This window comes from Bacillus rossius, chromosome 17 (genome assembly GCF_032445375.1).
Source record: "Bacillus rossius redtenbacheri isolate Brsri chromosome 17, Brsri_v3, whole genome shotgun sequence".
NCBI lineage: Eukaryota > Metazoa > Arthropoda > Insecta > Phasmatodea > Bacillidae > Bacillus > Bacillus rossius.
In genome coordinates, this window is record NC_086344.1 from 20,148,222 (window position 1) to 20,175,315 (window position 27,094).

At 37.0% G+C, this 27,094-nt stretch overlaps 1 protein-coding gene across 1 annotated transcript in view; it reads left to right on the top strand.

The window, feature by feature from the left end:
• The window catches only part of LOC134540954 (T-box transcription factor TBX20-like), a 203,172-nt gene extending 189,635 nt beyond the window's left edge, over positions 1–13,537 (top strand). The window contains exons 5-6 of the mRNA XM_063384043.1: positions 2,790–2,866; positions 13,051–13,537. Of these exons, the coding sequence (XP_063240113.1) occupies positions 2,790–2,866; positions 13,051–13,537 (564 nt within the window). The remainder of the gene's footprint in view (positions 1–2,789; positions 2,867–13,050) is intronic.
• The last annotated feature ends 13,557 nt before the right edge of the window (positions 13,538–27,094 follow it).

Consider the following 27,094-nt stretch of genomic DNA (forward strand, 5'->3'; position numbering starts at 1 on the left):
CAGGTTTAATATCGTTTATTCATGTTAAAAGTATGTGAACTCAGCATCGGTAAAAAATTACGAGGATAATTGAAAATTTTACGAATATCCTTGGATTATTATGACCTGTGTTTTTCGTAGTTTATTTTAGATTGAAAACTTTTTATCAGTGACGATGTATCGATTTTATCATGCCCGTTAAAGCGTGACTACAATCATGCGTAAATTAAGTATAAGTTTTTTTTTAATTTACAGAGTACGTACGTTTCAGTGGATACTTCTATATCTCTCTGTCTTGAGTACTCAGGACGGTTGCGTAGTGGCTGGTAGAAGGAAAAAGGAGGGGGGGGGGATAAGTTGGCGACTGGAGGTGGGTGTCTTTGGAGGTAGGTGGGGTTAGAGGAGGGAGCTTAGAAGCCTGGGGCCAAGGAAAACATAAATAATAGTTTTTAAATGAGACAGCCAGAGGTGGGAGAAGCATGCAGGCCCTTACGGGCTCGGTGACTAAGGTGAGGAACTCACGTGGAGAAAGACAGACAGAGAGAGAGAGTGTGTGTGTGTGTGTGTGTGGTGCAACACGTTTAGAGCGAGAGAGTGCGACATGGCATGCCTTTCCTCCCAACCCCCTCCCCCACTACACAGACATACCAGCCACTGCGGGACATGTGTACAACACGCCTTATCCTTCTCTCTCTCTGTCTGAACGTCGCATGCCAGCTTCCCTGGAGCCGCGGTTCGCTGGAGAGATGAGCTCTCATCCCATAGGAACCGTGTTCGAATATCGGTCACGGAGAAAACTATATATTTTTTTGACGTGACAACGTTTAATAAATCGATGAACGCCGGCTGCAAGTACGAAAATGTGTCCCGTTACGCACATAGTCCCGTTACGCTGTGTCCCGTTACGCTCATTGTACGCTTGCGCCGCATCTATATCTCTTCCACTCGATTGGAACAACCATCGATTTGACTTTTTCGAGGCACATTAAACTTGAAACACTCCCATTCGTTTCCTACTTTTTCTATCATCATCCTATCCCTAACAGAATAACACAGATGGGAAGAATTTTAATAGCAAACATGTATAAAAGTTATAGTTAAAATAATCTCTTGTTAAAGTAATAAACATATTTGAATTAATGAGTGTAAATAAAAGTAAATTTATCAATTAAATTGTAGATTTCATTTCACTCCTTCTTTGTATCCATACAAAATAGTGAGAATTCAATAAAATTTATTCAATTTTAATCATAAAAGTATGCAATCACTTCATCAATGTTTTGACATGAAGTTGTCACGTTAAACTATCGTCCGTAAACCGACTTTACAGACAACCAATTTTTTTTGTATTTCTACAAAAGACTCATTTGGAAAAAAAACATATTCCATGAAATAAGTAGTAACACTACAAGAACACTACTGTTAATTTACACAGCACATTGATGTGGTTATTTTTTGAACGTATGAAATACGCAATTTGTTAAATAAAGATTGATATTTATTACAATATATATATTTTTATAATCACAGGTAATTAATATTTTTTAAAATGCTTATTTATGTGCTCGATTAATTTTGGAAAAATTTCAGGGAACAGTTTAAATATCACTTCAACTGTTGAAGGAACTCGGACAACATAAATCAAAAATGTAAGAAACTGAACTGAGTAGCAACGCGAATATGAATTTTTTTTTTGTAGCGATGCAGTTGATTTCGTGTAAATGTACAAAATTAAAATTATTTGTAATTTTACATGATATTTTCTGTTCCATTTACGAAAAGAATACACAGTGCAGACAAACCCGATTACAATATTTTTCCCTACCCTGTGGTATAACTCCCGTTTATCCCCCCCTTCCTTTTTAGGGCCACCTTAATTCCGTTAATGTTTCATTCTTCATCTCATTACCACACATAATCTCTAATGATCTCCAATTTATTTATTCGTATACATTTAGTCGAAAATTTCTTTAAATAAGTGTTAAATTTCTTGTCAATTGAAGAGATATTGGTTAAAACAAACATTGGTCCAATGGTTCATCCTGTAGTATTCACCGGACCCAAATGTTAAATCATAAACCACCATACGTCTGTACGGTACAAGGCTCTTAAATATTGTGATTTCAGCAGAAACAACCATTGTCCACAAATCTACAAAAAAATATTACGATTGTCACAAGTATTGTAAGCAAGTATAACCATTTTTTTTTAGTAATGGTATTGTTACGAACGCGAGCGACAAGACCGCAATGCCAGGTTCGGAGCTGGCTGGCGGACCTGCACGGCCACTGACGTCACGCACCGTGTCATATGATGTCCACTGACGTAAGGCATGCCAAGCGCACCTGGCTGGATTATATTGGTCGTCGCTACCCCCTACCCCTTACTAAACCGCGCAGCGTCCTTTCTCGACGCTGTTATCTATCGCTGAGAGGCCTTGGGAATTCCGCAGGCCGCCGCGTGGAGTGGCGTGAATGAGCGCTGCCTTTCTAGAATTTTCGGGCGTCGCGTCGGGCCCGAATGACGCGTCACGTCACTGCCTGAGAGTTCTGAGAGTAAAGAGAAGTACGACATCGGTAGAGAGGGTGAGAAACCCCCTCGAGAGTGGCGCGACGCGGAGTGACGGGATTTTTTTTTTTTGGTGATACAGTTGTTTTAAAGTAAATGTACAAATTTACAATCATCTGTAATTTTGCGTGAATATTTCTATTACATTTACAAAAAAAAATACATGTTTAGTATGTAAAGATTCCAATAAATTTCTCATGGCGGCTGTTTTCCTGATTGTGTTCGAACTGTTGTGTTTCCAGATCACGAAGCTGAAGATCGACAGCAATCCGTTCGCAAAAGGATTCAGGGATTCCTCACGACTTACGGAGTTCGAGAGGTAAGTTCAGTGAATTCACCTTAATCTGTTAAGTGGGATGTGAACGTACTGACAGATTCCATATTAGTTTAAACAGTTTTTTTTTTTTCAATCAACCATTATTTTTGACGTTTGATATTCTGAAATTGGTCTTCGTTATGGCAGAGTCACACATTTAAGAAATTTTTTTCATAGGATCATAAACTGTTTTCCGCATATGCCTTCATAGGAATTAGTCCATAGCACACACATCACTTCATCCCTTAGCAAAGGCAGCCACAATGTAAAGGACGCATTTCTAATGGATGGATACTATACGAAATACTTTTACCACTAGCACCACCTGTTGAATGTTGTCCGTACTAATAAGCATGCAGCCATTTTGAGTCGTGATATCTACGGAGATTCAGTAAAACGTAAATAACGACATCTGGTAAATTTTAACAGAGAGAGGTTTTAATAAGTTGTTATTGTTGAAAATAAAAATTGGGTTATGGGACACAAAATATTAAAAATACTTACAATGAGCATTAAATAGCCATATATGTTTACGTTCATCAATGTGTAACAGTTATTGAAGTGTTTTTTTGCCTCTGTTTGAGTTATAAATTAATATATGCCAAAAATCTGAAGCAATATTATCTACAAATCACATACGGCACTATTCCGAAGTTAACGGACGTAGGGATGCATCGGTGGGTGTGAGTGTCGCCTCTCTAGATCTCATGTTTAGTCGAAGCACGTACGAATGCGTAGGCATCTATACTGTGAGAATTCGTAAGCAAATCAAAGATAGCCGTGTTAACTATATGCATACACTTTCAGTTGTTCCCTAAGACTAAGGAATCCATTGGACTGGTATTCGGAAGCAGCTAAATTTAACTTAAAGTCTTACTACAATTATAATTATTTCAATTAAAACAGTTTCAATACTAAGCACCTAAGACTTATTTGCAGCATCCATTAAAATATGTGCTATGCTTTGGGAAAGACAAATTTTAATAATCAAACGACAGAAAATCATTACGTTCTCAACACTGTCGGAAGTAATATGAGGTCTTTCAGTTCCTAATTTTTTCACATTAAGGCTCAGGTACATGAGATATTTGTTTTAGTAATAAATTTGAGGGATTTTTCACCACATTTGCGTTAGGTTCATACCACATGTTATTTACTGTTTGTATAAAAAGTTCAGAATAATATTTCTAGTAATTAAAATATTTGCTTGGAAAATTGGGTAAATAATTTTGCGTGTTTTCACTGTACCTGCCATTAATGCATACGTCTTTAAAAGTGTTTAAGAGTATATTTCTGAAAAATTTGTCCATGCGTATTTGAATTTAAAAAAAGGGGGAGAATAATTCGGCATAAATGGCAGCCTTCAAGCTGCCTAATTACGCATAAGCGACCAATACAAGGTCAATTTCACAGGTTCTAAATTTGGGTAGCCCCTCCCCTTAACCCCCCCCCCTCCTTTACTTTACACGACGATCTGCTTCGGCTGCGTCATTTGTGATTTTCCCTCTTTGTCTCTGTCCTTTCTCTCTCTCTCTCTCTCTCTCTCTCTCTCTCTCTCTCTCTCGCCTCATGATGTATCCGGACAATCGCCTCCTTTTTTCTCTTTTTTTATACTTTGACCACCACGCCGCCAACTTGTGATAATTGCAAACAATTTTCGTAAAAAAAAAGAAAGAAAAGGGAGGTGGGTTTGATGATACCCTGGCGTGGTGCCTTTTGAAGTGGCCGCCAGCTTCTTTTAAACGGTTTTCCACGGTGAAGGGGGTGAAAAGGGGAAGAAGACTGCCGCGCAGTCTTTTGTTCCACGCGCACACTTATTCGCCGCAAGGCACGGGGATACCACAGAGGGAAAATTTGGAAAAACAAGTGAACAGCTTTGTCGCGGCTCGTATGGGGAAGCCTAAGATGTACATCAAGGTCTGTCCCTGCGCGAACACGCGCGAATATTCACCTTCGGCCAACTTCGGGTTTATTCATATATATTTATATTTCTCTGTTTATTTTAATGTAGCTATACTAACCTGACTAACCGTCCATGGTGTTTTAAAGTGTTTTAATATAGCTAACATAACTGACCACTTTTAATATTTGAATTAATTTTTCCTGCGCAAAAATAAAACAAATTCCGAGCTTGGCCGAAGGTGAACATTCGGGCGTGTTCGGGCAGGGACAGAACTTGATGTACATCTTAGGCTTCTCGCTAGTATGCGGCGTGAGCGAGTCTTTCAGTTCGTGCCAGAGATGTGTAATAGCAACGACAATAAACTAGTGTGTTCTCGTGTTGCAAATACACTTACGTTGAATTCTTTAAAAATAATGGCGAGCGTGCTAAATATACTCAAAAATTTTTTCATCTACATTTCTGGACGCGAATCAAACGTAGTTTCTGCGCCCGCCGCTAGAATTCGTTGCCGGGGCAGCTACGTCGACATATAATTATATTTGTAGAGCGAAATTTTAAACTATACAATGAAACGGCTTCGATAAAAGCGAAATAGACTTTTAAAAAAACTAAACCCCGGCTTTGAACCTCATTTTGAAAACGAAATTGTACTTAACTAGTGCCTATCTCGTTATTAATTCACTAAACTGAAAATACTATAATGTTTCTCTTTTGTCTGTGTGAACTTTGGATCGCGCCATCCGCCACAGATGGCAGCATCTTGATTACACATTTCCGTTTCCATGTGACTTCCGTTTTATTCACAAAACTACTCCCACCAAATACTTTAACCGATAGCAAAGATGCCACACATGGAAAAAAAAACCTCAGTGAGTGCATAGCTAGCCATGCATACGTCTTCGCACACAAGGTGTGAGAAAGTTGAAAGGTGTAATAAATTGACAAACATTCCTCCACAATATTTAACAGATAATCCGTCAAATATTTGTCATATTCAACTCCGTTCACTGTCACAACACGAGAAATAAAAACTCTGGTACACAAAAGTTCATGGATTATATTACAAATAATATACCTACATGACATGAAAAATATGGAATTATCTTCCTGGAGAACTAAAATAATATTTTACTTTTCTCGTTCAGGGAAAAAATTATAGGTCTTTATTATTGCAAAACCACTCTATTTATAGAAATGTTAAAATTCTGTTCTACAATGTTTTTTTTAATGTAATGTAATATTTTGTTTAAATGTTATTGTTTTAGTATGTAGTTTACCTTCTATTTAATTATGTATTAGAAGCGTGTTTTCGTTTGGTTTCGTCACGAACCAATTATCAGGGTGTGCATAATTACTGGGTGAAGTTTTTTTAAATCTATGTTTGCGACATATTGATTAGACTCCCAAAACACTGACTAAAGTGTAGTGTTTGCATTGCAGAAACAATTCTTAATGACATTTTTAATGAGTGTCTTTGCTCAACGACGTAGATTCTAATTCATCCGTACTAACCATCGTCAGACGTTATTAAAAAGCACATTTCGCCAATTTTTGGGTGGAAAAATATGGGCTAGCCAATTTTAAAAGTAACTCCAACTACGTCACAGAATGTCTTCACGTGTTAATTCCTAACTCCGTGCCATTTGTAAAAACAGCCAAGAACTGAATTCTGTCGTGATAAAAGTTTATTAGTTAATAATCAGTTATTAACTAACTAAATTGGTTCTCAATTTGTTGAGTTTTTATTGGTTCATTTCAAGCATTGGAAATTTCGTCATGAATATAACACCTGTACGAGATGCTAATAAATGTTTTAAGAACGATTATACCGCAACAGACGACTAGCAGCCTGGAGAAAAAATTAACTTTATTTTACAACTCATGAATTATGTAGGATTGTGACAGGTTATGCAAAATTTCTAGTTAACACCAGCTGGAGTACCCATACATACTTCGCTACGTCGGTATACAGACAGAACAAACTCGTACTTCTCATAATAATAGTCCCTCATTGTGGTTACGCCACTGCCGTTTAAAAAAGGCCGTTGCCATCGATACACAGAAGGCATCAACAAAGCAGTTGCAAAATTTCAACAAAAAAAAAAAAATTCCATCCACGATGTTGCTCCGCCCAGTTTCACTGTCAAACCTTCGCTTCCAACTTCTTCCGACATGGGGAGCTATGACGCCACCGCAAACGTCATTATCGCGACCGTGTTTGTTTTAACAAGTTGGATGACGTGTTCCAAAATAGGTACCTGGGTTGGTGGATGTGATATGCCAATCAGAATCGTGCCTAGCGGAAACACTAATGAAATTCGTTTCCGTCAGAACGAATCTTTAATATTGACGAATAACAAATGAGCGATTAAAGAGGTCATGACAGTGAAATAACTGAAATAATTTTTATGTGAATGTCACGCGCGAAATAATTGTATGTGTAAAAAAAGACAATTATATTTTTATAACTTTAAAAATTCAATGAACATTTATTTCATTATGTAACTATTATTGAGAAGTCATACTCATTTAAATTTAAAGCTTTAACATGGAAAACATTACACACACTCATTCCCTAAGTTCCTACCTCCGTGGCTTAATTCGTTATGAGCATTGCACTTAGAGGCGACACCGCGCTAGAAGCACCAGCGAGCGTCGCACTTATCATCCCGCCTCACTAACACAGATAGGCCTACACCCCTGACTGAACAGTTCACGTCATCATAGCCATCGAAAACTAGTACAGCTTTGACCTTAATATTTCAGTATTTAGGATATGTATTGAACGCAAGAAAACAGAAATCTTGGAACTCAAAGTCCATTTCACGCGGTCAATGAGGAAGCCTGCAAGTATACAGTTGTGGCCGATCGTAGATCATGAAACGAAAAATGAAATGTCTGAGTGGCCATAACGATAAGGCCAAATAAAAATGATTAATTAAGAAAATTTATCCGACTTTTCTTAAGCAGCAGGTAACGTTTAGAATGTAACAGTGGCCAAACCTAACAATAAAAAAGCCAAAATATCAAGGAATGACCAAAAAAAAAAATAATAATGACACGAAAAAGCAATAACCCAACATTAAGAGTCAAGTTGTATACCAGCAGTTTTGAGATGACACGTAATTGATTAAGGTCTGTCTAAAAGTAGGTACGTTTGGAATAACCATTTAACAAAACACGCAATATTGTATTCCCTTAAGATAGCGTAAACATCTCTAGCATAGCAGCGCTACTAGGAGGAACACAGTATTTTTTTTTTTTTTAACTTCCGTACATCTTCGAAAATTCTTGGACACTGATTTGACTTTTGAAATAATATTGCGGGAAGCATCTCTAAGTATTAAAAAAATACCTAAAAATTATTTTATTGTCTTTATATACCTATATATTGTCTTCCAATTGCATGTCTACCCTTTTGATAACATACGACAGAACTCGGAGGTCGTAATATGGTATCGTTTCTACGAAGATCAAGTTGTTTTGGACTGCTAAGAATCTCGTGGGAAAGTCCATACATTTAATTTTTTTTTTTTTTAACAGTTAAAAGTTGTTACCTGTTGAGTTTGGAACATACGTAGGCCCTATAATGTGGTTAATAATTGTGCCCGTCTATGTATGTGGTTGCGTTCTTTATAATACCCTGACGTATTGCGAACGACTTTTGAAACATTCCGTATACGTATATAATTTAGCGTGTTGCGAGCAAGTGCTTGAAGTTGACGACGACGTTGCATCACCCAACAACCTCCCCCCCCCCCCCTCTCCCCCATTCCGGGTTCGCATGAGTTGATTGCCGTAACAAACCACTAAAGCGGTTCACTTAACAAAATCGCTCCAAAAAAAAAGGGCGCCTGGGATTACGTTGTTTGAAATTGAAAACATTCGCCCCCCCCCCCCCCCCCAACCCATCGTTTAAGCTACTCGTTCTCTTATCTGCAGGTTTCAATTTTTGCAGAAAACTAATTACACCGAAATCGGTGCAATCCCGAATGGTAATTTAGTTTACACCGGCAAAAAAAAGAAATACTCTTTTTGGGTGAAATAAAAAAAAACAAATGTCGATTCCATTAATTTTTATTGCGAAAACAAGTTTTCTCGGTATATTTCCTTAAAGTTTAAACTTCTGAACTGATATTTATAAACAAAGAATTATTTTTTTTTATTCTAGTGGCAAGTACCTATTGAAGCTTCTCAAACGGCATGGTCTAGCGTGTTTTTTTGTTAAATTAAGTTTTCATTACAAGGTATAATTTTGAGTGGTACCATAAACATAAAACATTTTGAACAGAGTTAAAGTGCAAATGTATTACTCAAAAGTGATATGGACATGGGAATAATTAGACAGCATGTTATATCGAAAAATATCTATAATTACAAAAAAAATACAATAAGTAGAGCGAGGAAAATATTATTAATAGGTTTAATAACGAGCTTCAGGTCTTATAAACGCAATAAACTTTATTTTGTGTTGGTATCATTAACAATCCTCCTATTGTAGCTGTAATGTTATCATGTGATGGCTTATCAACTGTATCTTACATAACTTGACTCCTGCGGAAACATCACACTCATCGATGCCTATCTCTGTATTCACACCCAAGACGTCGCGCACTTAGTTTTGCTGGCACTCCAAACCACGCTTCCATTAAAACTGATCATTCATTGGAGAGTAATATCACGCTGATATATTTTTTTTTGGTGGTGGGGGGTGGGAATTAGTTCATTTATTGATTTGCAGTGAAACTTTACGTGTTCAGATCTCTCTTGCTTAAAATTCGAGATTACGTCATCAATATCACAGGTTTTGGGGCAAGGTTTGTTAATTACAATTTTTGACTTCTGAGTCAAGATTGCGTCAAATGAAAATACTGATGTGCACTACCTTTCGGGTTTCGGCATGCCTCGTTGCAGACATTTTCAAAGGTAGAGACATCAGCATTTTTTAAAATGTAGAAACCTCCATCGTTGGACATAAAATTCATTTTCAACCATCAGGCATAAACCTGAAGGTTGCTCAACTGAACGGAGACCTAAGTGTTTTCTCCTTCAAAGAAGATCGATAAGCCGAACCACAGAATGTCGGGTTAAAGAACTCTCACCGGATCATGGTTTTTTTCTCCAAGCAATATAATTTAAAAAGTAGCAGTAGGATACAACATTACGTACCCGTGTAAGTATATAGATTATATTATATCTGGGCCCAGCATTCCGGGTATGACTCGAAATGAATGGTTGAAAGCACGTGGGCTTAAGATACCCCTCCTGGTGGAGACTGTTTTTGGGTTAGTGAGGTGGGACGATAAGTGCGACGGTCGCTGGTGCTTCTAGCACGGCGTCACCTCTAAGCGCTCGGCTGTGGACTGGCGCGCAGTCTTCTAGACGGGTGCATAGGGCAACTGCGATATTTGACCGGTAACCATAGCATCACATGGCAGTTAGAGTTAGGTAAATGCGTAATAAAAGTCACATGAGTGCTTTCAAGAATCTCTACCAGGGGTTTCATCCCTTTTTTTTTTTTTTTTTTTCAAAATACGCGTTTTAAAAATTATCACTCTTATAAATGTACAATATATATATAGGAAGCTGGCCAACATCTCAGCGTTTTATTAAAGGTTTACCATAAACGGGCGCCACTCGAATATCTTGAACAATGTTCAAACCGCGTGCCCATGTAGGGTCGGGGCCTTAAACAACAGGCAGTACACATTAACTTCTCGTAGGTAACCCAGTGGGTGCTAAACCATGAAGTTTCTAGTCCATGTGTATGACCATTGGAATTATCGGTACATCGGGATCAATGGGATTCGGAGACCGCTATGTAGAGATGCTAAGACCACTAGATGATTTAAAACAATAATATTTCACTTTACATTGCTTACCAAAACAAAAAAAAAAATATTCAAAATACTTTTGAAGTCTGGTAAAAATATGTTATAAAAATAAAGGTGATAAGAATTTTTTTTTCCTGAACTCATATTTCTTTACCAAACTTGATTTACTAATTAAATTTAAATAAAAATATAAATTGCCGTATTCTGGTAAGAGGTAGTTTGTTTACTAGACAAAGGTTTGTTTTAATATACAAACATTAATACCAACCTCATTATGCTATTACAAAAACCTTAAAAAAATTTAAAAAATATATATTTTTTGGGCATTTAATATTATAAAAAACTCTTTATTTTCTTTTGTTAAAAATTGTTTTGGTTAAATTATGAATAAATATAAAATAAAATTAATAAGTTATTTACACAGGAATTTTTGAAACCAAAATATTATTATCTTAATCTATCGATGGTCAAACTTTTGGTAGGCCTACATCCTGTATACTTGTAGGTCTCTTCACGTATTATTGATGATTCAACTTCAAAAATGACTACATTTTCGAGTCTTCAGATTCAATCAAGGACAATTCATACGGATATTCCACTAGACTAGCATTGCTGCAATATTGATCGCCATACGTATAACTACAAGGTATCAGATATATATTTTAGGGGGGGGGGGGATAAGGCCAGGCATGTATTCATGAATGACACTTGATGTTTGACTGATTTCTTTATAGTCTTCGTGGAAGCTCAATTTCTGTTCTCACAGATTTAAAAAAAAAAAAAAAAAAACATTTTCTAGTAAAAAAAAAAAAATAAGATATTAGCAAAGAAAGCAAAAATCCACATGGTGTGATGCGATAGAAACAGGAGGTGAAAGTAAAGCTATCTTTGTCTGAACATTTTTTTTACTAAGAAATGATTTTGGTTAAAGCAAAAGCAAAATATATCATTTAATATAAGGCCAGAATTTGACAGTAACAGACTGTTGCAAATAGTTTTCCCTGTAAATTATTTTTCTTTTAACTGCAGTTAAAAGACACAATGTTAAGGTATTTTTAAATCGTTTCAGCGTGTCGTCTTTATCCTCAAAGAAGGTAAAATTTCAATATTAAATTTTATTTGTTACGGAACAAAAACTCTTAGACATCAATACAATGCTTTTAGGTTATTGTCGCTAGTCCTATTGGCCTAATTGCACGATGTGATTAATGACAGTAGTGGCCATTAACAAAATAAAAATGTAAATGTATCTGTAACTAGCTGATTTACCCGGCGTTGCCTAGGCTAAATCTCCCTTGTCAGCAAATTTTCGTAAAACCTCGTACTCATTTTATGGCTATGTAATATAAGGAATATCACTGCCGAGTTTCATATTTGTGGGACATACACGTGAAAAACGGGCAATTTTTAAACTTAAAAGTCCCTACAACCCTCTTTGGTAGCTGATTGAGATCTGAAAGTGAGTAAAGAATAAAAATCTAAAAGATGTCACCAGGAGACGCAGAAGGCATCAGCGATGCAGTAGCCGTTGCCATGGAGTCGAAGTAAGCACCAACAATGCAATATCATTGAAAAAAAGGGGGCAGATTTTCGTAAAATCCTTTGATATCTGATGTCTACATACGTAGCAAAAGAAATATACGTGATAAATCTCAAGTCAGTAGGTCTTGTAGTTCCTGAAAATTCGTGATGAGTAAGGGAGTGGTATTTCGCTTCATACTAACTTCATTCCTCTTTTCACCCATTTAGGGAAAGGATTAAAAAAAATTGGTTGTCTGTACAGTCGGTTTACGGACGATAGTTAAACGTGATGTCATAGCAAAACATTGATGAAATGATTGCATAATATTATGAATAAAATTGACTAGTTTTTATTGAATTATCACTATTTTGTATGGATACAAAGAAGAAGTGAAATGAAATCTACAATGTATTTGATTAATTTACTTTTATTTGTACTCATTAATTCAAATATGTTTATTACTTTAGCGAACAGATTATTTTAACTATAACTTTTATACATGTTTGCTATTTAACTTCTTCCAATCTGTGTTATTCTGTTAAGGATAGGACGATGATAGGAAAAGTAGTAAACGAATGGGAGTGTTTCAAGTTTAATGTGCCTCGAAAAAGTCAAATCGATGGTTGTTCCAATGGAGTGGAAGAGAGATAGATGCGGCGCAAGCGTACAATGATCGTAACGGGACACATCGTAACGGGACAATATGCGTAACGGGACACTTTTTCGTGCGTGCAGCCGGCGTTCGTCGATTTATTATACGTATTATCAATAAAAATCCCGACTTTGTAATCCCTAGGGTATTCAAGAAATATTTCGTTCAAATTTCAAGCCTTTGTGTCCACTGGTTTAGGCAGTGCGTTGTCCGACAGTCAGTCAGTCTTCCCGTGGGTGAGCGCACAGTACAGGCGCGCAGTTCCTTGTGTTACAGGGAGACGATGGAGTCCATGCTGGCGGAGCAGCACTACCTGCGCTCGCCCTTACGTCCCTTCGACCTCGACTCGCACAACAACAACCTCACGCTGGAGGAGAAGGCTCTGCTCGCCGCCCGCTCCCAGCTGTTCCTGCGCGCCGCCGCCGCGTCCAGTCTGTACGCGCCGCTGATGGCTCCCGTGTGCCCGCTGCCGGGGGCGAGCCCCGGGGGCGGCGCGCTCTGGGGGCAGTGGGCCTGCCTGGGGCCCTCGCTGCTCGCTGCGCAGCACCAGCACGCGCAGCACCTGGCGGCGGCGGCGGCCGCCTCCACCTCTGCGGCGCCGCAGCTCCCGCGGCCCGTCTACCCGCTCACGCAGCACCGCTTCTCGCCGTACGCCGCCCCCGCGGCGGGCCTGCGCCGCCCCGCCTCGCCGGCGCCGTCCCCGGACAGCCTGCAGGACGGCGGCGAGCTGTCCGCGTCGCCGCACAGCCCGGCGCTGTCGTAGGGTCCTCGGGCCGACAGTCCTTCAGGTTACGACAGGACGCGCTAAAGCATCTGTTCCCTCGAAGTACACTGGACGACCTTGAGGTAGACATCAAGATCCCCGAGATCCCAGAATCAGAAGTCCTTCGGTTGATGAAGAATGTACCTTCATGTAACCCTTCACGGTGTCAGATGGCAAAGAGTCCTTCAGGTTACACTGGGCGACCTTGATACGACAGGACGCTCTAAAGCATCTGTTCCCTTGAAGTACACTGGACGACCTTGAGGTAGCCATCAAAATCCTCGAGGCAGAATCAGAAGTCCCTCGGGTTGATGAAGAATGTACCTTCATGTAGCCCTTCACGATGTCGGATGGCCGACAGTCCTTCAGGTTACGCTGGGCGACCTTGATACCACAGGACACTCTAAAGCATCTGTTAACGTCTTATCAGTTCCCTTGAAGTACACCTGATGACCTTGAAGTAGCCATCAAGATCCTCGAGGCAGAATCAGAAGCCCTTCGGTTGATGAAGAATGTACCTTCATGTAGCCCTTCACGATGTCAGATGGCCAACAGTCCTTCAGGTTACGAGGGGCGACCTTGATACGACAAGATGCTCTAAAGCATTTGTTAACATCTATGTTTCCTTGAAGTACGCTGGACGATCCTGAAGTAGCCATCAAGGTCCTCGAGGCAGAATCAGAAGTCCTTCGGTTGATGAAGAATGCATCTTCGTGTATCCCTTCACGATGTCAGATGGCCAACAGTCCTTCAGGTTACGTTGGGCGACCTTGATACCACAGGATGCTCTAAAGAATCTGTTAATATCTTCTAAGTTCCATTGAAGTACGCTGGATGACCTTGAGGTAGCCATCAAGATCCTCGAGGCAGAATCAGAAGTCCTTCGGTTGATGTAGCCCTTCATGATGTCAGATGGCCAAGAGTCATTCAGCTTACGCTGGGCGATCTTGATACGACAGGACGCTCCAAAGCATCTGTTAACATATTCTATGTTTCCTTGAAGTACGCTGGACGACCTTGAGGTAGCCATCAAGATCCTCGAGGTAGAATCAGAAGTCCTTCGGTTGATGAAGAATGTGCCTTCGTGTAGCCCTTCACGATGTCAGATGGCCAACAGTCCTTCAGGTTACGAGGGGCGACCTTGATACGACAGGACGCTCTAAAGCATCTGTTAACGTCTTCTGTGTTTCTTTGAAGTACGCTGGACGACCTTGAGGTAGCCATCAAGATCCTCGAGGTAGAATCAGAAGTCCTTCGGTTGATGAAGAATGTGCCTTCGTGTAGCCCTTCACGATGTCAGATGGCCAACAGTCCTTCAGGTTACGAGGGGCGACCTTGATACGACAGGACGCTCTAAAGCATCTGTTAACGTCTTCTGTGTTTCTTTGAAGTACGCTGGACGACCTTGAGGTAGCCATCAAGATCCTCGAGGTAGAATCAGAAGTCCTTCGGTTGATGAAGAATGTGCCTTCGTGTAGCCCTTCACGATGTCAGATGGCCAACAGTCCTTCAGGTTACGAGGGGCGACCTTGATACGACAGGACGCTCTAAAGCATCTGTTAACGTCTTCTGTGTTTCTTTGAAGTACGCTGGACGACCTTGAGGTAGCCATCAAGATCCTCGAGGTAGAATCAGAAGTCCTTCGGTTGATGAAGAATGTACCTTCGTGTAGCCCTTCACGATGTTAGATGGCCAACAGTCCTTCAGGTTACGAGGGGCGACCTAGATACCACAGGACGCTCTAAAGAATCTGTTAACATCTTCTAAGTTCCCTTGAAGTATGCTGGATGACATTAAGGGAGCCATCAAGATCCTCGAGGCAGAATCAGAAGTCCTTCGGCTGATGAAGAATGTACCTTCGTGTAGCCCTTCACGATGTCAGATGGCCAACAGTTCTTCAGTTTATGAGGGGTGACCTTGATACGACAGGACGCTCTAAAGCATCTGTTAACGTCTTATAAGTTCCTTTGAAGTACGCTGGACGACCTAGAAGCAGTCGTCAAGATCCTCGAGGCAGAATCAGAAGCCCTTGGGTTGATGAAAAATGTCCTCGGAGCAACAATGGACTACCTTGTGGTAGCCATTAACGATATAAAATGTCGAAGTGTCCTTGAAGTGACGCTGGACGACCTTGATATGGCATCGGATATCATTTGAGCAGTTAAGGATGCTCTAAAGTGTCATTTAACATCTTCAGTCTTAAATCATATGTCCTTGCTGAATGCTCTTGAAATGATGCTGGATGCTTCCTTCGAGGGGAAATTAGAAGTCCTTGAGTTGATGCTGATTCTCCTTGCAACGATGCTGCACGACCTTGAGGCTGCCATCAAGATCCACTAGGCAGAATCAGAAGTCCTTGGTATGATTCATAGTGTCCTTGGAGAAATGATAGGCGACATTGAGATAGCCTGAGATATCCTTGAGAAACAGGGGTCAATGGATCGATGCTGATTATCCTTTGAGCGATGATTAACGACCTCAAGTTAACCATCAACCTTCTCGAAGCGAAATCAGAAGTTCTTGAATTGACGCTGAGCATTCTTGGAGCGATGCTGCACGACTTTTAGAGGACTTTAGAGGACAGCTGCGAGGCGAAATGATATGTTCTTGGTTTGATGCAGGAAATGTGTTGGAAGACCTAGATGTTCCTTGGAGTGTCCTTGAAGCAACGCATGATGTCCTTGGGGTAGCCACTCACATTCTTGAGGTGAAATCAAGTCCCTGAGGTTGCACTGAGGGTCTTTGGGCCTGTGGACCAATTTGGCAAACACTTGGACGTTCCTGAGTGTTCTAGAGAGGAGGCACCGGGTGTTCTAAGGGTAACTTTATGGCATCAATAGTTCAGTAATGGGTGACCTTGGGGTGACGCCACTTTAGTATTACAGCACCAATTACACTAGCACGAGTTATAATCGAGGATAACTCACATCAACTCAGTGCAGTTCTTAAATCTACTCGAAGTGTTTAACTTAAAAGACAGTTTGATTATGCTAACCAAAGGACTGTTCCATATTATCTCTATGTGCTTTTCTGGCCAAGTTTTACGGAACATTGCAAGAGTAATTTTAAAAGTTTAGATTTCTCGGAAGGCTTCTAAACACTGTTTAGTTTAATACAGTGTACGAACCACAAGATGAAACGAATTGCTTTCATCAAAGCTATTCAGAAAAGTTAGGAAATCTTCAGTGACTATGAGTGAAGACTAAGATATGAAATAAATTCCTTGGAAGTAAGTGTCCAATTGCTTCGTATGCATAGAAATTCAACTCTTTAAAGTGCTGCCTTTTGTAAGTTCTTATAATACGTGTTTTGTTGTTATTAAAATTAATAAAATTGTTTTCGTTATTTGAAATGTTTATTTCCATAGTATTTAAAAATTTTTCTGTGGGTGACAAACATTTAAGTGATATTCGTTTGCTACAGTTTGTTGTGACTGTTAGCCATATACTCTAGAAGAACAAGAGACGTCAAATTATCTCGGAAGGAATTTTAAGGGCAGTTTAAATGTATATTTATGTCTATGAAATCAGAATATGTAAACTTTCATGTTGCCCAACAGTATATTCAACAAATAACATTTTACATATAAATTCGAGCAAATTACTTTACTGATTTCGGGCTTTAAGACTTTTATAGAAATAATCAGACAGAGATGCGCTATTTAAAACTGAAGTATTTTCTCTGATAATTTAATTACTTTAATGCATAGCTTTTTCTGGATGGTTCTATGAGGATTTCTGACAGATATATGAGCTTTTACATACAACATCAAACTTAGCCAGAACACATTTTTACTATTTAAAATAACTCATAAGAACAATGTACAAAAATATCTAACCTTAAATATTTGTTTTTTGATATTTCGCTTATTTTGCTGTGTGTTGCGACGGAATAATCTAATATATCGATTTGTAGGTAAACATACATTAAAATAATTATGTGCAGTTCACCTTTGTTTACATTATTCACTCCCCCTTTTATTAAAATTTTATTATTGTAAACGTCAAAGTCGAGTAATAAAAATGTACTTGTACGACCAATGGACAGAGATAATGTGTTAATTGTTTTCGAAATAAGTTTCAGCTACACTTAAATTAATAACTCTCTTCAATAACCGTATTTTAATAAATGTTTATAGAAAAAAATTAAAGCTTCTCTTTTTAGGAAACAATTAAAGTTATACATACGTCTTAATCTTAAACAAACAGTCTTACGAAACAATACAAAACGTAATTGAGTTTACAGGAATATACACGGATGCTGTTGATGTTTTCATTATTTTTCTGTAAAAATCAAATAATTAATTCTGACTTGATTCTGGTGATGATATGGATAGTTCAAATTACAATACGGAAATAGCAGTTAACTTTCATACTAAGGAAAAATTTCAAAACATTAAATCCTAAAGTTTGTGTTCACTGTTCTTATGGAACAATAAAAGCAAACTTCATGAACGTGACTAAATAATTAGTTTCAAACCACTCTTGCTTATTTAAATACTAAAAAGTTGTAAATTAAATATGCCACATATAATATAAACCCTACATATTCGCATCATAATCATTGGGAATTAATTTTACGTTTACACTGTTGATACAATAATATGTTTTGATTTGAAATGTCTCAGCTATTTCATTATATGTATAAATAAATTATTGATCACTTTTTTCAGTAAATATGCAAACAGAAAAAAAAAATGTTTTCTAAAAGTGTACTACTTACATAAACTATGACCACCAAAATATATAACAGAAATCAAATTCACTCTTCCAAAAAAAATAGGTTGATCCTAGTCGTAGCAATAACCTAGCTTGTTTCTTTCATGAAATAGCTGTTATTAATTATTTATTTGTAATATTCCTGCCTTTAAATGTTGACTACGTATATATTTAAATTTTAATTATGTTACTGTTTGTATTTTCTGTATGCTGCTCATTGTGCCTATGACGTTGTATAAAAAATAATAATTTATTGATATTTCAGTGCAAAGAAAAAACTCTAAAAATGCCTGAAAATATTGCTGAACTGGAAGTGAATTTTCAATAATTTTGTTCCAAGTGGTTCAAGAAATCGTGTGCCAGTAAGTTTGTGCTAAGACGCATTTTATGTGAGCAATTCTCAGTTCTTGGCAACCTAATCAAACTTATCATGGGAGAACTATTGCAGTTTTCAAACGAAAAAAAGAAGAAGCATATCTTGTTTTCATCTTTCTTCGAGAATGGCAAAGTCTTTGTGGGATTGTTTCATACTTGTAAAGTTATTATTGTTGTTTATGTATTTGTATAAAAGATGTAAATTTTTATTTATGTTTATTTCTAAAATAATATCTGAAAATGCATAAAGCTTCAGTAAAGTATGAAATAAATGTCACTTCAGAACTATGTGAATATTTTGTTTTTCAAACTCTAAATTATACCTCACAAACAACTATAATAATATATAAAATAATCTTTGAAAGACGGAAAATCAGAGCCACGCTTACTTAAAAATTATATCAGCAATTTATTCAAACGACATGTTCAGACTCAAAAAATCAATATCATCTTGCGTTAAGACGTTTTCGTCACCGACAAGTTTCCAGGACACAAAAAATTGGCTGTTTTCATTTATTAAACAGTTTTTAATGGGATTGAACTAAGGAATGGCAATCCATACTTACTAACTATTATTAGACATGGTCATTTTCGCAATGTTTTAGATGTCGCGACATGGCGATAATAAAATTACTCCAATTACATCGCAATACATCTTCTGACAACTCCGAACTCCGAAATAAAAACAATAATAATGGCTTCTCCTAAGGAGTTTTGGATGACGTCTGAGCCCAGACACTAAAAGGTGACATGAAAAGAGCAATTCGTGGATGGGAAATGACGGGAAAACCCCGAGAAAACCACCGAACTACTGAAGCAACCGCGACGTTCCTCAAAATGGGAAAAATCCTGGTTCGAACCCAGCCTTGTTAGCGAGAAAATAAATCACCGTAGCACCTGTTTACTCAATCGAAGGACTGTAAATCTAACGCCCCATTCATTATCATCAGGGAAAAGATTTTATGGCGAAATGCCAGAAAACAAAATAACACTGGAATATTTCATTTGCTCATTTCACCACATAATATCAAAATATAGGTAAGTAAATACACTATTTATTACACAAAATCCGGTCAATTTGCAAAAAAAAAAAAAAAGTAAAATAAAAATGTTGAAATACTTAATGTTATATTATATTAAGCATTTATTCAATTCCCTAGTGCTTAAATAAATAGACATAGAAAGAAAAACTGGACACAGATTAGGTCCAATTTAAAATCATCTAAAAGGTGGAGTATTTATCAGAGAATTAAATTTTGCTCAATTTCCATAAATCTATTGGTAAGTTTGCATGGCACTCATTCTAGCAAGGTAGTTATTTCTGTACCCCAAGGCTAAACGAGAGTAAGTCCAAATTTGACAATTTTCGATTTATTGTACGTTACATTGCAACTCACGCAAAAAAAATCAAAGCTTTAGTTATGAGCCCGGATTCTAAGCTTCAGGTATGCCATAAAATCTATAAGTACAGCTAAAATGTTATGTAAATGTTTATGTTCTAAATACTTTTTTATCTAGCTGGTAGTAATCATAAGTTCCTTCCTGCTGGTCGTACGTAAATATAGGTATAATGAAAAACACAATTTCATTGAAAGAACTGTTTTTTTTTTTTTACTCTCTTGTTCATCCACCCATTTTTGACGTAGTTGCGTTTGGTCCTGAGCTACCGATTTTATATTATACCTGCTCAACCCAATTTGACCTTGAAGCAAACAAAACCCATCATGTTCTTTTCCCAGTCGCACGACACCAGCTCAAAAAAAGTGAAGACTACTTGAAAATTCGTGTTCACTACTAACTTCATGACGAAAATGCCTGCCTGTAAGCTACGTCTGGCCCCGGTGCTTACATACACTATTAAGGCCCTGGCACACTTGTCAAATTTTAGCTTCCAACACCTTCCAATATGTTGTGTCATATAAATTTGCAGTGTTAAGACGTCACCGAAAACGTTGTTCGGCAAGTTGGATGACGTAGGTTTCCATCAAGTATTTTGGCTATAGGACGGGTTCTAAAATATATCGGATTTGGGATGCAACTGGCCAATCAAAATCGTGCCTATAGAAAACTGAATTGACATTCCTTTCCGTCGCAACGAATATTTTAAAAAGGCGCAGAACAGATGGGAAATTGAAGAGGTTATCAACGTTAAATAACTAATGTTAATATGAATGCCGTATGGGAAATCAATTTACATATGTTTTGAAGTTAAATTATGTTCCTATATATTTAATATACCTATATGACTAATCATTTATTTTGAATTAAATTTATAAATATTCAAAAAATGATAAATAAAAATGCAAAAATAGCAAACAAATTCAATAATTCCTTCCAGCACTGTGATGCTTTATTTCATTTTAAAAGGAGATTAAAGTTAAAATATTTGAGATAGCTCAGGTCAAAATTAAACTTAGATATTGTGACATGATTTAAACAATTTTTGAAGGTATCTGTCTAAATTTATTTTATGGAGAAAATTAGAAGATTTTTTTTCCGTCCAAACATCCCCTCCATTATCAAATATGGTCGGAGACAAAAATATTTGACAATGGGACAGTGCCTTCAGAAGTGAGGATATATTTATGGACTTAAAAAAAGATAATGTGGCTCAAAAAACAAATGTTTTTTTGTTAGTTCCAGAAAACTGGATCTCAGTAAAACACTACGCCAGAATGTCAACTTCAGAGTTGTGTGTTTCGTTTAAAGCATTGTGAATTGGTACGATGGTGGAGGGGGGGGGGGGGGTGTGGTTGAAGTTTTTCTTGAAAAGGTCGTTGGTGGTTCCCTTCATATAGTGAGTAATTATTGTGATTTCATGGCCAAAGTTAGTAATAATATTATAGAGTCTTTCAGTATTCGCCAGAGATGTGTAACATCTAACCTCGGTAACGAGCAAATTATGTTTTATGATGCATACAACTTACAATACGAAACTCTGACACAAAATATAACGTAGTATATTTTAAAAAAAATTGCCGACCATGATAACTATACGCAAATGGTATTTCAAACTAACTTTCCTGACGCGAATCACTAGTAGTTTCCGCCGCTAGAAATAGTTTCCGAAGCATTTACGTCAACTATCGAAATTTTAAACTTTAAAATAAAACGGCTCCGATAAAAACCGAAAAAAGACTTGAAAAAATAGTCAATGTGCCTGATTAAAAAAAAAAATATTTTATTAAAATACTGCCCATCTTGTTAAAATTCGCTAAACTATTAATATTATATAGTTTCCCTTTGCAGTCATCTGGCACAGAAGCAGCCCCCGTTGTTACACCTTTCCGTTGCATGCCACTTCCGTTCCATTCACGAAGTTTCCCCTATTAAATGTCATTCCGAGAGCTAAGATGTCTACACATTAAGAAAACTAAGAGACTGTACAAGTAACCTGTGACATCACAGGAGACCAGTTGCCAATCACCACAACTATGCATTGTGCAAATGTCAATTACGCAGGGCAAGTAAAAATTACCTACTAGCTGGGAAGAGGTTTTTTGTAGATGTCGAAATATTTTGTCAAAGTACAAAAAAAAAATGGTTGTCTGTGAAGTCGGTTTACGGACGATAGATTAACGTGACGTCATAACAAAACATTGATGAAATGATTGCATACTTTTATGAATAAAATTGATTCATTTTCATTGAGTTATCTCTATTTGGTATGAATATAAACAAGGAGACAAATGAAATCTACAATTTAATTTTAATGTGCCTCGAAAAAGTCAAATCGATGGTTGGTCCAATCGAGTGGAAGAGAGATAGACGCGGCGCAAGCGTACAATGAGCGTAACGGGACACAGCGTAACGGGACACCGCGTAACGGGACATAGTGCGTAACGGGACACTTTGTCGTGCGAGCAGCCGGCGTTCATCGATTTATTAGACATCACGTCAAAAATATTATAAAATTGTGTTCTTTCTCGGTCTCTCTTTTTCTATTTGTTGTTTTACACCTTAATATGTACTTACAAATCGAGGTTTGAATTGCCAAATAAGTTTTACTTCTATCACGTGCACTGACTTACACACACTCTTTTTTTTTTCAAAGTATACCATTGCTGGCTACATTGCATATCATAGATAAACCTAAATAAAACGCAAGCACACAGAAAACACGTAATTATAATTAAGCCGACACAAAATTTAATAGTATAGACTGCACCCAGAATTTCGTGGAAGGACAATAGCAGTAAATAAAGGAAAAAAAAACCGATCACGGACAACAGAGCGAAAATAAATTAACCAACTTTGGTATTAAACAGATGATTTGGAAAACACAGAGACGCGCAGGTGAACACAGCGATTTTTATTTAAATAAACACATATGACGTTTGATCTATTATATACATTTTATGATACATGATCTATGACATATAGTGTAAGCACCCAAAACGTTTTTTGAACGTTCCCAAGTGCAAGAATCATTAATAGAATTGTTTTACAATATTGTGTAGCATAAAAAACTTGGCGGTATAAAATAACGAAATTAATTTTAATTCGTATTCAATATTATTGCTACTTAGTCTTATACATAAGGGTACACGAAAATATTCAAAGTTGTATTTTTTTCCTTGCGAAGTTTGTAGAATCGCAGCTTCTGGAAATTAAGTCTCACAGTAACTAAAATAAATGGTCGGTAAGGTAGGTCAGTGACATAAACTGAAGGTACATTACAATTTTTTTTAAAATTATTCGTGTTGTAAATTTAGCTAACATAACGAATCATTTCACGTATTTGAATTTCAACTTATTTTTCAAAGAAGCTGCCGCTTTACAACATTCTCAGGTATGAAACGCGATTTTGTTCTACGTTCCGGTATATATATATTATATATATATATATATATTTCCACTAACTAAACAAATAGCTCATAGTAAAACTGAGGGAAAATGTATAATTTATTAATTTTTTCAATATGTGCTCTAAAATGGTGGTCTGATTTCTTACAGAAAAAGTACACAGTACAAATATAAAATTTAAAAAAAATTCTTTCTGGTACAGCTTACAGGCGTAGGTATATTTGGAAGTACCCATTGGTTCTGCAAACGAATTTAGCGAGAAAAAAACATTAAAAAAATTACATGACCCGAGTTTTGGTGAGAAGGACAAAAAGGTGGTGGGGGTGGGAAGGGGATGTTGAGGTGAAGGCAGATGGCCGGGTTTTTGAGAATGTCGGGACTCGATGCCTGCACGACAGTGATGAACGAGACGACGCCATCCAACACTCTCGACGCGCCAGTTGGAAAAGAGTGTTGTTAAGGGAAGAAAAAAAATATTATGGGCCGGCGGGGGGGAGGGAGAGGTTTGAAAGAGTAGAAGGGGGATATGGGGGGTTAACCGCACCACTGACATCCCCTTGACAGCACACACTAGCGTTCTCTGCCTTGAACTTCGTGACAGGGGAGTCCGCGTCACTCTTCCAGTCTACTGTTATAGTCAGTCACCTGGTGATTTTGAGGAGGGGGGAGGAGATGAAGGAGGGGTAGTTGGCCATGGAGTGTCATGTAAATTGTCTCAAATTTGAGACTTTTCAAAAGCGGTATCCAACTTCCCCCCCCCCCCCCCCCTGGTTTCAAACAGTCACTCGCAGAGCGACATCACGTGACGTTTCTCTCTAAGAGCACGTACGACCACGTGAAGCTGTTTACAAACATCGTTCACAGGGACAACAGGGGCGGAAGGATACATGGACCATCGGTACTACTTCCGAGAACTCTCGAGTTTGAGACAATTTACACGACTCGGACTATTTGTTTATATATTAACCAGACAAATGCCCGGCATGTGTTGCAATGCCTCTTATTTTATTTTTGTTATTTGTTCGAAGAAGGTAAACATATACAAAGTATATCTCTCTCTGTCTCTATGTCTACATGCTGCGATTGGAAATGGCGAATCTATTTCCTGGTTCTCGGAACCCATGTTTGGCATTGGTAACAGTGTCAGGCATGTAAAAGACCCATCTTTCACCTAACCAGGATAACACCCTAACGGGATCATATGCCTGGGAGAGTATTGATGAATTTATGAGGTGTGAAACTAATTTACATGTCTCTATCACTAACTCTATTTCTGTATATCTCCATATATCCCCTGTATATCTCTCTACCTCTATATCTCTATCTATAGCCTATATAAATATCCATATCTCGTTTACATCATTCTATCTCTCTCTACCCCTCTGTATCTACCTCTCTATATGTGCATCTCTTTATATCTTATCTTCCTCATGTTTCGAAGATGAAGTGTGCAAAATTTCATATTGTTCCGATTACTTTTTTTTCATTTGTTACTTGGATCATTGGAAATAAGTACCTACAGTCATGAAATACTTACTGGTAGACAGCAGACACGACTCGTGCGCCACCTTAAATTCTACTTCAAGGGTTCGTTTTGACTTAATCTCACCTGCACAAAAAGCTTCCTCGTGTTTTTGAAGGTAGGAAGTATGCAACATTTCATCGAGAACGGATGAACGAAGCGCTAACGCATAGATGACGAAAACACAAACATTACCTAATTTATATATTTATGATTCGTCGTATTTTTACATGTGGCGAAGTTAAAGCGTGGAAAACCAAATTAATATTATTACATTTCATCTTCGACAGTTGGTTTGTTGGCCGAGCGGATTATGGCGCGGGTCTACGATGACGTCAACCTATGGATTCACCGGTCGTGGGTTCTAATCCTGTCCACGGCTGAAACCTAAATTGTTTTCTTTTCAACAAATTTTGGGATTGGTGCCGTAAATCCAACTGTAATTCGTCTTAGACTTCACCAATCCTTCTATTCAAACTAAAAAGTGAAAAATATATTTTTTTTTAAATAAGCTTAAAATAATAATAATTAATTAAAAATACTAGTATTATTGTGAAAAAAGTGTGGGACGCTTTCTTCCATATTTATCGTACATCGTGGGCCCGATGGTAGAGCAGCCGACATGTCATTGGAAGGCTCTGGGTTCGAATTCCAGTCAGGGCTATCCGAATTTTTCTCACATATTCTATACACTCTCATTGACAAGGTCCTTTCCTCATCCTTTCTAAATCCTTATCCTTCCCAAAATTCCTGTTACGTAAATGTGGAACGCTTCACTGACTATCAATACAGCTGTACACATTAATAATTTGGAAAATAATTACAGTTACTTATAGTTATCACAGAATTAATAGTAGATTAGAACAAATGACAGTTTAAAAATTAAAAAAAACACGCTTATATATATAAATCAAATTAAAAAGTTGAAAATATATAATAGTTTGAAAAAAGTAAAAAAAACACGCTTTTATAGAAATTCCAACTAAAAAACATAAAATAAATTTTAATAATTTTCAATTAAAAATAGTGTAAAATAAAAAATTATGTTATTTCAAAAAAGCGTGGGGTGCTTCTTAAGATATTATCAAAATTATAATCCTTCTACTCATATCTGTCAATAAAATAATTATAACTATTGACACAATGTACCCCACGTTTTTTTTTAAATAACATACATTTTTATTATTTTACACTGTTTTTAATTCAAATTTATTAAAATTTATTTTCTATTTTTTAGTTGGATTTTCTATATAAGCGTGTTTTTTGAGTTTTATAAAACTATTATTTATTAAATGTCTAATAGGATATCATTCCTACGTTAAGTTTACGTTTGAAAATGATTTTGATATTCTATAATTTGCCCCTTCCAAAGATCTCTCAATGCCACTAAATAAGTTTTCACTTCAAAAATACTAAACTAAGAAAATATCTCATAGTAAAACTGAGGGAAAATGTATAATTCATTAATTTTTCAATATGTATTCTTAAATGGTGGTCTGATTTCTTACAGAAAACGTACAAATATAAAATTTAAAAAATTCTTTTCCGTACAGCTTACAGGCGTATCTAGGTAGATTTGGAAGTATCCATTGGTTCTGTAAATATTTTGGAAATTTTTATAAACTTCTGGAACATTTTAAGAATTTAATGTACACAGAATATTTATTTTCTCCAGTATAACAAAATAATCTATTAAATATTTGCACTTTTTTCGATGCAGCGCAAATATTACAAATATTTTTTAACTCAATGTATCCAGCATTCAATAGTTCACAACGCAGCATGAATAGCTTAGAGCTAATGTATTATTATGAGCAAACTTAAGCAATTATTTAATTTTTTACCTTAAAACACTATTTTTCATCATTTCCACTAATAACGTGGTCGTATAAATTTTTTCTTTGCACCAAGGTTTAAGATAATGTTAACATGGTTTAAAATAAATTCAATCGTAATTGATACCAAGGATATAATTTTTTTTCAACGCATGTTTTTACGGTAGTAATTCGTTTAATCAAATACTATTTCAGCCAAAGATTTCGATGAAGTTTAGGATTCATACAATAAATTATAACGGGTATGATAGTTTATCTATTATAAAAAAGTAATGATTATTTACTGTCAAACCTTGTTATT